Source organism: Rhinatrema bivittatum, chromosome 5 (assembly GCF_901001135.1).
Source record: "Rhinatrema bivittatum chromosome 5, aRhiBiv1.1, whole genome shotgun sequence".
Classification (NCBI taxonomy): Eukaryota; Metazoa; Chordata; class Amphibia; order Gymnophiona; family Rhinatrematidae; genus Rhinatrema; species Rhinatrema bivittatum.
This window is the reverse complement of record NC_042619.1, coordinates 176767193-176780105: the sequence shown is the minus strand read 5'-3', so window position 1 is coordinate 176780105 and position 12913 is coordinate 176767193. Positions and strand designations below refer to the sequence as shown.

At 46.8% G+C, this 12913-nt stretch overlaps 1 protein-coding gene across 1 annotated transcript in view; it reads left to right on the top strand.

The window, feature by feature from the left end:
* MYCBP2 (MYC binding protein 2) overlaps positions 1 to 12913 on the top strand; it is a 1075853-nt gene that overhangs the window by 163813 nt on the left and 899127 nt on the right. The window contains 1 exon segment of the mRNA XM_029603038.1: positions 3759 to 3897. Coding sequence (XP_029458898.1) covers positions 3759 to 3897 — 139 coding nt within the window.

Here is a 12913-nt window from a genome sequence, read left to right as displayed (position 1 = left end):
CCTCTCCGTTACCCCGTCTACCAGAAGACAGGTCAAGGAGGAGCCAGCGTTCTGTTTCTAGACCATCCAGAGGTAGAAACTCGCAGCGCTTCAACCCTTACAGGTCTCGCTATCAAGCACCTCGTTCTCAGGCCAGGAATTAGCCCTTTCGGGCTAAGCACACCAAGAAGAGAACCGGCCCGGGTTCTGGCCCCGGCCGTAACCCACAATGACAATCAGCCGACCCATCCGAGGGTAGCAGCCATAGGGGGCAGGCTAACCCTCTTCTACTGCAGGTGGGTCGAGATCACTTCGGACCAGTGGGTCCTCGCCATCATCCCGGAAGGATATTACCTGGATTTCTTTCGGCTTCCACCGAACAAGTTTGTGGAATCTCCTTGTTCGCTACTCAAGACAGTGGCACTAGAAGTGACCTTACGGAGGCTCCTGGCCCTAAAAGCCATAATCCCAGTACCTGCGGAAGAGGTAACTTCTGGGCATTATTCCATTTATTTCATAGTACCCAAGAAGGGAGGGCACCTTCAGGCCCATCCTGGACCTCAAGTCCGTCAATCGACACCTACGGGTCCCCAGCTTTCGCATGGAAACTCTACGGTCGGTCAAGAATTCAGTACAGCCAGGGGAGTTTCTCACCTCCCTAGATCTGTCAGAAGCCTACCTGCATATCCCAATCCATCGGGATCACCAGCGCTATTTACGCTTCAAAGTCCTGAATCAGCACTTCCAGTTCCGGGCCTTACCCTTCGGGTTAGCCACCGCGCCGCGGATCTTTACCAAGGTAATAGTAGTAGTGGCAGTGGCACTCAGGAAGGAAGGAATCCTTGTCCATCCCTACCTGGACGATTGGCTGATCAGGGCAGTGTCACCGGAGGAGAGTCACAGGGCAACCAACAGAGTTATAGCTCTTCTGGAAAGCCTAGGATGGGTAGTCAACATAAAGAAGAGTTCCCTACAGCCATCCCAGTTGCTGGAATACCTAGGGGTCCAATTCGACACCCAAGACGACAATGTCAGTCTGACCTCCAAGAGACAGCAAAACTCCGGAATCATCTGCAGGTCCTGCTGAGCGCCAGCCGGCCCACAGCTCGGGATTATCTACAAGTCCTCGGCCTCATGGCATCCACTCTGGAAGTGGTGCCATGGGCGCGGGCTCATATGAGACCATTGCAACGCGGCCTTCTATCTCGAGGGAGTCCACGATCACAGGACTACACCATACACCTGCCTCTACCAGCCAGAGTGCGGAATCAACTACGCTGGTGGTTACAGCCCGGCCACATGAGCCGAGGGTTACGAATGTCCTCCCCAACCTGGATTCTGCTCACCACAGATGCCAGCCTGAACGGGTGGGGAGCACACTGCGAGGAGCTCACCGCCCAAGGGCGGTGGACCAGAGAAGAATCAAGGTGGAATATCAACCGACTAGAGGCACGGGCAGTCAGACTAGCGTGCCTGCAATTTGCCCACAGACTTCGCAACAGAGCGGTCAGAGTGATGTCAGACAACGCCACAACGGTGGCATACATCAACCGACAGGGCGGAACCAGAAGCCAACAAGTGTCCCTAGAAATAACTCCCCATATGATTTGGGCAGAAGCCAATCTTCAGGACATCTCAGCTGTACACATCGCCGGGAAGGACAACACTGCGGCAGACTTCCTCAGCAGAGAAAGCCTAAACCCGGGAGAATGGCAGCTGTCACCCACAGCCTTTCAGATAATTGTGGATCACTGGGGGAGGCCAGCCATGGACCTATTAGCAGACAGGTCCAATGCTCAAGTTCCCAGATATTTCAGCCGCAGGCTGGATCCTCGAGCACAGGGGATCGATGCCCTGGTACAGCCGTGGCCTCAGGGGATCCTGCGATATGCATTTCCTCCATGGCCCCTGTTGGGCGCCATTGTTCACAGGATTCAGTGACACAGAGGTCTAGTTCTTCTAGTGGCCCCGGACTGGCCAAGAAGACCCTGGTACGCAGACATGAGAAGACTACTGGCAGGGAATCCTCTTCCTCTGCCTCCATACCGGGACCTGCTACGGCAAGGCCCCATTCTCCACGAGGATCCAGCTCAATTCTCTCTTACGGTCTGGCCATTGAGAGGGCTAGACTGAAGAAAAGAGGATACTCTGAGCCGGTGATAGATACACTCCTCCGAGCACGCAGGTTCTCCACATCACTAACATATATCAGGATCTGGAGAGTTTTTGAAGCCTTGTGCGATTCTCACGGCACCAATTCACATGCCGCAAAGATTCCTATCATTTTGGACTTTCTACAAGATGGACTTCAGAAGGGTCTGTCCCTCAGCTCCATCAAGGTACAGGTAGCAGCACTGTCTTGCTACGGTCCCAGACGTGACGGCAAATCCGTTGCAAAGCACCCAGACGTTTCACGCTTCCTGAAAGGAGTTAAACACATTCGCCCGCCACTGAAGTGGCCAGTGCCCTTGTGGAACCTTAACCTAGTATTGGAATTGCTAGTGGTATCAGCCTTCAGGCCCCTTCGAGGCCTGTCTCTCCGTTTATTGACCTTGAAGATGGTGTTCTTGCTGGCTGTGTGTTCAGCACGCCGCATCTCAGAGCTACAAGCACTATCCTGTCGTGATCCATTTCTCAGAATCACTCCAGAGGCTATCCATCTTCGCACAGTTCCTTCCTTTTTACCCAAGGTGGTCTCACACTTTCACCTCAACCAAACCATATCCTTGCCTACCATGGAAGGTTTGAAGAAATTGGAAGAAGGTTGAATACTACGTCATCTCGACATCGGCAGACTGCTGTCCAGATACCTGGAAATGTCAGAAGCAGTACGAAAGACGGACCACCTGTTCGTCCTGCACAGCGGGAAGAAGCAAGGAGAAGCGGCCTCACGGCCGACCATCGCCCACTGGATTAAAGAAGTTATCAAGGCAGCCTACGTAGAGGCAGGAAAACCACCACCTCTACAGGTCAAGGCTTATTCTACCAGAGCACAATCAGCCTCTTGGGCAGAAGCTAAGCTGCTGTCGCCTGCAGAGATATGTAAAGCGGCGACGTGGTCCTCCCTCCATACCTTCTCCAGATTCTACCGTCTGGACGTTCAGGCCAGGGAGGACACAGCATTTGCGAGGGCGATCCTACACGGTCCTCGGGCAGCCTCCCGCCCAGTCCAGGAGTAGCTTTTGTACATCCCATTTGTTTTGAGTCCATCTGCTACACGCTAGGAAATGTTAAGATTACTTACCTGGTAATCTCCTTTTCCTTAGTGTATGCAGATGGACTCAGCATCCCGCCCGGCTGCCGGTATACATGGGGATTCGCTGACTCACGGTAAGCCATGTTTTGCTTATAATAGGGCTTCCACCCTGCCGGGTGTCGACGCCAGTGTTCTCAACCAGAAGGCGGTCTCCAGCTACCATAAATTGGTCAGGGTAATCCTGCTGATTAATCGATCGGTCAGTACACATATAGCTATAACAGCTTTGCAAGGAAGATTACTGAATTGCTTTACTTCCTATGGGGGTATATGTACCCATGCTGACGTCAGATCCGTCTCCAACTGCTAGCACGAGCACACTATACCCATTTCTTTTGAGTCCATCTGCATACACTAAGGAAAAGGAGATTACCAGGTAAGTAATCTTAACATTTTCTTATAACATCACATAAAAATGTAGCATCAATGAATAGAAGAAAAGCAGCAACTAAGTACTCCTTGGGTTAAAGATAAAATTAGACTTCAAAATCTTTACACAAGTATTAATTTCTTTTTTGTTTAGGATGGCTTTGTAGTTCGAATTTTTGCAACCAGTACTGAGCCGGTATTACAGCAAGAACTCCAGCTGAAGCTGGCCAGGAAATGCTTACATGCTTGTGGCATCTCGCTCTTTGATCTGGAGAAAGACTTACATATTCTAAGTAAGGCTTGATTTCCATTTTCTGTTTTGGTTCTTTAAGTGTCTGAGGTTTATAATTTACCTTTTTTACCTTATAGAAAAGGATGGTGATGATTGAATGGTTTGTCATGCAATGCCTTTATGCTATCCCTAACACACCACTTCTTAGTCTCATGCAGAGTCTTGTCAAGTGCTGTTCAGGCTCTACTTGCACCTGCATACATATTCCTACACTGACAACCTCCTGCCCTCCATCTTGGTTCCTGGTTTCCTCTGTTCAAGTACTTTGCCTCACAAGCTATCCCTTGGTGGATTCGAGGGACACTGTGACTCCTACAATACCCATAGATCACACACTTCCCGGAAATGACAAATGCAAACCAATCACAAAAAAACTTACCCAGTGACTCATTTTTGCAAGTTAGTGATCAGACACAGTGCTAACAAACTAAGGCACTTATTTCATTTATCCCAGGACAAGCAGGATGCTAGTCCTCACATATGGGTGACATCACTAATGGAGCCCTAGTGCGGGAAAGCTGTCTGTCAAAGTTTCTAGAAACGTTTGACTGGCACTGTGGTGCCACTGAGCATGCCCAGCATGCTATGATATTCTCTGCCACAGGTGTCTCTCTTCAGTTTTCGTCTTTCCGCGCTGCTGTAGGCATCGCGGGATAGGAGCCGTTGAGATTCTCTCAACACATTTTGACTGTAAAGTCAAAGTTTCTTGATATTCTCTCTCACAAATCTCGGGGTATTTTCTTCACCGGCTGGTGAGTACCTCTTTCTCATTTTTCCTTCCTGCTGAAGGAAAATGTTTCCTCTCACGAATTCTCACTTCTTTTCGATGGCTGTCGACTGGAAATATGGCTACAGGATTTAAAAAATGTCCTGTATGCGTTCGAAAAATGTCGATTACCGACCCGCACATCAAATGTGTGCTGTGCCTCGGAGAAAAACATGAGGTAAATAATTGCCCACAATGCGCCGAGATGATGCCGAAGGGCCGCAAAGCTCGACTGGAGAAAATGGAACATCTGTTCCGTCTTCAGCTCATCCCATCGCCTTCGACATCATCGAAGTCGTCTCCGGCCGGAGCAACTAAGCGCCTGTTTCTTAAAAAACCCTGCCCGGGACAGTCGGGGGATCATTCGTCACCTTCATCGTCTTCGACAAAATCCATCGAACCTCAAAAATCAAAGCACAAGCATCGACATCGACCATCGATGTCTGAACCTGCTCCCCAGGAACCATCGACGGCGAAGCGGCCATGGACAGAGGAAAGATCGGCGCCTGGGCCTCATCCTCCGTCTTCGATACCTGATCCTCTGCAGGGCTCTGCACCGGATCTTACACCTCAGCCTCCGCCACCGCTTACAACTGCTCTGGTACCATCAGTTGTAACGCCGGAATTGTCTGATATCATCAGACAAGCGGTATCGCAGGCTTTCATGGATCAACAATTGATTCCGACGGGCTCGCCTATGCCGATGCTTCCAGCATCGATGCTGGCAACTTTGCTGATGCCGGTGTCCACATTCACACCGAGGACAAAAGGTGACTCAATGTCGACATCAAGAACAATAATTGCGTCACCATCGACCCCGTCGACATCGATACCAGTGTTACCGCCGACGGCAGTTTCAACACCGAGGCAACCACCTTCGACATCGACGTTGATTCCTACTGCTATTCCATCGACGCAATCACCACTGGAAGAGCCAGAAGTTCAAGATCTAGCTTTCTTCCAGCGTCTACTACAAAGATATCAGGATGTCATCGACACTTTACCAAAAAAAACAGTGGAACAGACACCTCCATTGCCACCTATCGATGACCCATTGCCTGGTCCATCAGGAATACATCTACCACCCAAATCCACCACAAAATCTCCTTATAGAGATGATGAGGACGATTCTTGGGATAACCACGATACAGAAACGTCTTCTGAGGGCTTCATGTCTGAACCTTCACCACCGGAACCAAGAAAAAAGTCCCCACCAGAAGACCTGTCATTTTCCACCTTTATCCAGGATATGGCAGACACCATTCCTTTTAAGTTGGAAGCAGAGCAAGACACTAGACAGCACGCTCTAGAGGTCCTGCAATTTGTAGATCCACCCAAGCAAGTTTTGACCATCCCAATTCATGAGGTGCTCTTAGATCTCCAACACCAGATCTGGGAGCATCCATCTACAGTTTCAGCAGTAAATAAACGGGTGGATTCAACTTATCTGGTACAGACAGCACCTGGTTTCCAAAAGGCACAACTACCACGTCAATCAGTGGTAGTTGAATCTGCCCAGAATAAATCAAGGCGTATCCGCCCTCAACTCCCCTGGGTAAGGATCACAGCTTCCTTGATTCCTTGGGAAGAAAAGTGCATTGGGCTGCAATCCTAAATTCCAGAATCTCTGCATACCAGTTATACATGACACAGTATCAGAGAGACTTATGGAAACAGATGGAAGAATTCACAAATTCTTTACCTGCACAGTTTCAAGAACCAGCACAGGCCATAGTGAACAAAGGTCTAGAAGCAGGGAAACATGAGGTGAGAGCGGCTTATGATAGCTTTGACACTGCCTCCAGGATTGCAGCTGCTGGAATTACTGCTCGCAGGTATGCATGGCTCAAGGCCTCGGATCTCAGGCCTGAGGTCCATGAAAAACTTGTAGATTTACCGTGTTTGGGAGACAACTTATTTGGAGATAAGGTCCAAGAAGCAGTCGAACAGCTAAAGGACCATACAGAAACATTATGTCAGCTGTCCCAAATGCCTCAGATACTTCCACACAACCTCAAAGACTCCTACCCCGGAGGGAACCTAGGCATTCCTATTACAGGCCACGAAGATACTACTCCCAAACTTCCAGGAGTAGTTCTTCAACAACAACGCTCCCAAACAAGACAACCTAGAGCTCCTCGCATGCAACCTCTGCCTCAGTCAGGCCCAGCGGCAGGGTTTTGAGATTCAAGCCAGAGAACAAGCCACACCTTTAAATCCTCAAACACAACTTCCAGTGGGAGGAAGAGTATCCCACTTTTACATACACTGGCAAACAATAACAGACCAATGGGTACTCTCCATAATCGCCCATGGTTACAAACTAAATTTCCTCTCCATTCCACCAGATTCTCCACCGAGTTTCTGCCCACGCAAAAATCTCAGCTAACTCATCTACAAGCAGAATTATCCACCCTTCTGAGAGCCAAGGCTATCCAGTTAGTACCTCGGACTCAGCAGGGCAGAGGATCTATTCCCGTTACTGTCCACATTCCAAAGAAAACAGGAGGCTTACGTCCCATCCTTGACCTCAGAAATCTCAACAAATTTCTAAAGAAAGAGAAGTTCAGGATGGTTTCTCTAGGCACCATGCTCCCACTTCTTCAAAAAGGAGATTGGCTTTGTTCTCTGGATTTTCAAGACGCTTACACTCACATCGCAATATTCCCTCCTCATCGCAAGTATCTGCGCTTCATGGTGGGTCATCAACATTTCCAATACACAGTACTGCCATTTGGACTCGCCTCTGCTCCCAGAGTTTTCACCAAATGTCTGGCAGTAATAGCAGCACACTTGCACAAACAAGGTGTCCATGTTTTCCCATATCTAGACGACTGGCTCATCAGAAGTCAATCTCACCAAGGGAGCAATAACTTCTCTCAACCAAACAATTGCTCTACTTCACTCCATGGGCTTTCTCATCAATTATCAAAAGTCCCATCTCACACAGTCTCACCTGCTCCACTTCATAGGAGCAGAACTGAACACCGTCCTTGCAAAGGCCTTTCTACCCGAGGATCAAGCAGAAACATTGTCCTTGTTGGCAAACTCGATTCACAAAGACACAAGCAACAGCTCATCAGTTTCTAACTTTTACTAGGCCACATGGCCTCTACAGTTCATGTCACGCCTCTAGCAAGGCTCGCCATGAGGGTAACCCAGTGGACTCTAACATCACAATGGATCCAAGCCATTCAACCACTACATTCTTCAATCCAAGTAACCCACCAACTATGTTCCTCCCTTCTCTGGTGGGTAAACAAGAACAATTTGCGCAAGGGCTTACCCTTCCAACAACCAGTCCCACAGATAACTTTAACTACAGATGCATCCACCTTGGGTTGGGGTGCTCACATAAACAATCTCCAAACCCAGGGTACTTGGACAAAACTCTAAGCAACTTTCCAAATCAATTTCCTGGAGCTTCGAGCTATACGTTATGTACTGCATGCGTTCAAGGACTGCCTTTCATACAAGACTGTTCTCATCCAAACGGACAACACAGTAGCTATGTGGTACATCAACAAACAGGGAGGTACAGGTTCGTATCTCCTTTGTCAAGAAACTGCTCAGATTTGGGATTGGGCCCTAAACCACTCAATACTTCTCCGGGCCACTTATCTGGCAGGCATTCACAATGTAGTGGCGGATCGACTCAGTCGTCAGTTCCAACCACACGAATGGTCATTGGATCCCTCAGTAGCGACCAGTATATTTCAAAGTTTGGGTCAACCAACAATAGACCTCTTTGCGTCACATCTGAATCACAAAGTGGACAACTTCTGTTCTCTACACAAACAGAAGAACCAGCCAGCCAAGGACGCCTTTGCTCGCCCTTGGAACTCAGGCCTACTATACGCGTATCATCCGATACCGCTCATAACCAAAACTCTAGTGAAGCTACAACAGGACAAGGGGTCCATGATACTCATAGCCCCATATTGGCCTCGCCAAGTATGGTTTCCCACACTTCTAGACCTCTCGATCAGGGATCCAATTCGTCTGGGAATAGCTCCCACTCTCATAACTCAGGATCAGGGTCGGTTGCGCCATCCAAACCTTCAATCCCTATCCCTGACAGCATGGATGTTGAAAGCTTGACTTTACAACCACTCAGTCTTTCAACCACTGTATCTCAAGTGCTTATAGGCTTCACGTAAACCTTCCAGAAGAAAGAACTATTCTTCAAAATGGAAGAGATTTACTTTGTGGTGCAGACAAAACAATATTGATCCTTTTACTTGCCCCATCACTTCTCTACTAGACTATTTATACCATCTTTCAGACTCCGGCCTCCAGACTTCGTCAGTAAGAGTACATCTCAGTGCAATCTCAGCTTACCATGACAGGATAAGAGATGCACCAATCTCCACTCAACCTCTTGTCAGTAGGTTTATGAGAGGTTTGACTCAACTTAAACCACCAATTCGGCCACCAGTCACAGAATGGGACCTGAATCTGGTATTAACAAGACTTGTGTGTTCTCCTTTCGAACCCATAGATTCCTGTGATCTCAAATTCCTCACATGGAAGACTATCTTCCTCATAGCCATTACATCAGCTAGAAGGGTTAGTGAGTTATAAGCGCTTGTAACATACGCCCCCTACACGAAATTCTTACATGATAGGGTAGTTCTCCGTACACATCCAAAATTCCTTTCCAAAATAGTTACGGAATTCCACTTGAACCAATCCATAGTTTTACCCACTTTCTTCCCAAGGCCCCATTCTCACCAAGGAGAACAGGCTTTACATACCTTGGACTGTAAACGTGCCTTAATCCTTCTATTTAAATGGCATGGCAGTCTACAGGAAATCAAGTCAACTTTTTGTTTCTTATGATCCAAACAAACCAGGGAAAGCAGTGGGTAAACATACTCTATCCAATTGGCTAGCAGATTGCATACAGTTTTGCTATGAAAAAGCAGGCCTTCCTCTCCAAGGGCGAGTAAAGGCACATTCTGTAAGAGCAATGTCAACCTCAGTAGCACACTATCGTTCAGTGCCAATCCTTGACATATGTAAAGCAGCAACATGGAGTTCTCTTCACACCTTTGCAGCTCATTACTGTTTGGACAAAGAAGGACGACAAGATTCAGCCTATGGACAATCTGTCTTAAAGAATTTGTTTCCAGTATAATTCCAACTCCTCCTACATCCAACCTACTGTGATCTTCGGCTGACTCATTTTCACAAACAATACTTCACTGTTGCTCAATACACAATGACTCAGCCTCTAGCTTGCTAATCACCCATATGTGAGGACTAGCATCCTGCTTGTCCTAGGATAAAGCAAAATTGCTTACCTTGTAATAGGTGTTATCCCAGGACAGCAGGATGTAGTCCTCACGAAACCCACCCGCCACCCCGTGGAGTTGGGACACATTCCTTTTATTTTATTTTTGCTAAAGCTTATTGCTACATACAAGACTGAAGAGAGACACCTGTGGCAGAGAATATCATAGCATGCTGGGCATGCTCAGTGGCATCACAGTGCCAGTCAAAAGTTTCTAGAAACTTTGACAGAAAGCTTTCCCGCACTAGGGCTCCGTTAGTGATGTCACCCATATGTGAGGACTACATCCTGCTGTCCTGGGATAACACCTATTACAAGGTAAGCAATTTTGCTATCTTCCTTTTCAGTTTCTAGCCTGCTTCCCTTTAAGCTCATTAGTCCCTAGAATCCCTCTGTACTTGCCATAATGTTTCAATAAAGTTACCCATCTGTGGAGGTATTTTGGGGCAGAAGGAAGCCGCATCCATGAAAACGAATCTGCTCCAGTTGCCTTCGTCTATCACCCTACATCCCACTAACATTATCTACACCAAACAAGTCACCCTTCACCTCCTGTTTTGCTTGGTCTGTTCAGTATGGTATCTGCTTCCTGCATCGTGGATATTATTGAAGAATTGAAGCTCCTCATCTTGAGGCTTATGTTTAGCGTTACCTAACCCAATAACTAGGGACATATCAGGCTATGTTCAGCGGCTACTATTTAACTGGATAAGTATTTATTTGGCTAAGTAGATAGCTGGATATCCTGGGGGTGAGCATTACCTGGATAACTTTAGATCCGCTATTGTGCAGGTAACCGGATAAGTAGCAACGCCTCGATCTGCCTAATGCTCACCCCCAGGATATCCAGCTATCTACTTAGCCAAATAAATACTTATCCAGTTAAATAGTAGCTGCTGAACATAGCCTGATATGTCCCTAGTTATTGGGTTAGGTAATGCTAAACATAAGCCTCAAGATGAGGAGCTTCAATTCTTCAGTTACCTGCACAATAGCGGATCTAAAGTTATCCAGGTATAACTTATCCGGCTAACTAGAACTTATTCATTTATATTCAGCTGCATAGCCATGCTGCTGAATATCCCTTCTAAGTTAGCCAGATAAGTTATATCTGGATAATTTAGATAACTGGATATCTTTGAATATTGGGCCCAGAATGTCTCACAGAAACCTGGATAGGGAAAGGCAACGCTGTCACCCTAACTTAGTTCTGCCCATCAGGTTACCAAGTGCATTACACACTCATGTCCATGGGTCATGGAGAGGAGAGTAACTATCATCTCCCACCAAATACTGGCTCTTGACCTGGTTATAGTCAATCAGGAGGTCTGAATGCCTTGAACTGAAATTCCATAGAAATGATGGAGTCAGTCTTGTAATCTACCATCACCAGATGATGATTCTGATTACTGCCTCCAGTTTTCTGAACTCCAATGTGACTATATTTATTATGCTTGTATTTTACACGATCCATAAAAATGTTCAGTGTAGATTCCAATTCTGAGTTCAAAGTGCAAATATGCAAATACTTCTACAAATGAAATTATAAAAACACGGACATTAAAAACATTTAGCTACCTCAACCCACAACCCTACAGGCCTTCCCGTCTCTTAGCACCCCACCCCCGTGACTAATCTTGCTCATCATTCGTTGTATAATCTGTTGTATAATCTGTTGTATAATTTGTTGTATAATTGCGGAATAACTGCTAATACTTGCCGAATTCTGCCGCACTTGACCAAATTTCTCCGCCTCCATTGCAGTCGCTTTATACCTTTGAATTGCTGAGTAACTACTCTCCTTAAGTATTTCTGATTTGTGTTGTAAATACCTCCCCTATTAATCTGTACTTATTGTCACCTCATACCCCAAATTTTATTTTTTGTAACTAACAATTACTTCTCTTATTGTTTAAACCCAGTTTACCTGTACCCTGTTAATTTTACCTGCACCCTGTTTTATCGTCTTTTGTAAACGTTCATATGTTACTTGCGTTCCTTGTACAGGCCATGCCTATATGATAGCCTTGCTATCATAGTTCCGAGTTATATGTGAATCGATATGATGTGCAAACGGTTGTCGGTATATAAAAACTCTAAATAAATAAATAAAATAAAAACTCATTGACCTAGGAGAGTCGAACTAACATGCAAAGGCTTCTATAAAAGGTAGTGCCAGCAGCTTCCAAAGAAACATGGGGGACCTGGGCCTCACTTGGCTAATAAAAGATTTCCACCCACTAGGTGCTCACTGTCTGGTCTTAATAATCCATTACCTCAGCTTCAGTCTCCCAAGCTGATTATCTAGTGCAAGGGGGCCAACCTTTCATTCACCAAGAACCAAGAAACTAAAATGCACAGTAGCAGAGCCTAACATTTTCAAGATGTTGGGTGTTGGTGGGAGGAGGACCCAATGAGGACCTGCCTTCCCATTTCCACCAGTCTTATCTATCAATATCCCCACCCATCTTATCTATCAATATCCCCACCCTGTCTCCACCAGTCTCTCTCAATCCTTCCACCAGTCTGGCTCTTTTTTTCTGTTTTCTCACATTGTTCTCACCATTCTTTCTCAATTCTCCTACCTTGTTCCCATCAGTCTCTCTCTCCCTTCCCTATTCCCACCAATCTCTTACTCTTAATTCCTCTTTCCTGTCCCCATCACTCACTCTATCAATCCCCCTGCCCTGTCCCCTCCACTCTCTTGCTATCAGTCACTTTCTCAATCCCCTATGCTGCCCCACAAGTCTCTCAATCCCCCACTTTCTCGCTATCACTGTCTTCCTCAGTTCCCTTCTCTGTCCCCACTAGTCTTTCACAATTCTCCTACTCTATCCCCACCAGTCTCTCGCAATCCTACTATACTATCCCCACCAGTCTCTCAAACACCCACTCTCACTATCACTCACTTTCCGAATCCCCTACATTGTCCCCTCTCTCTAGCAATCCCCGTAC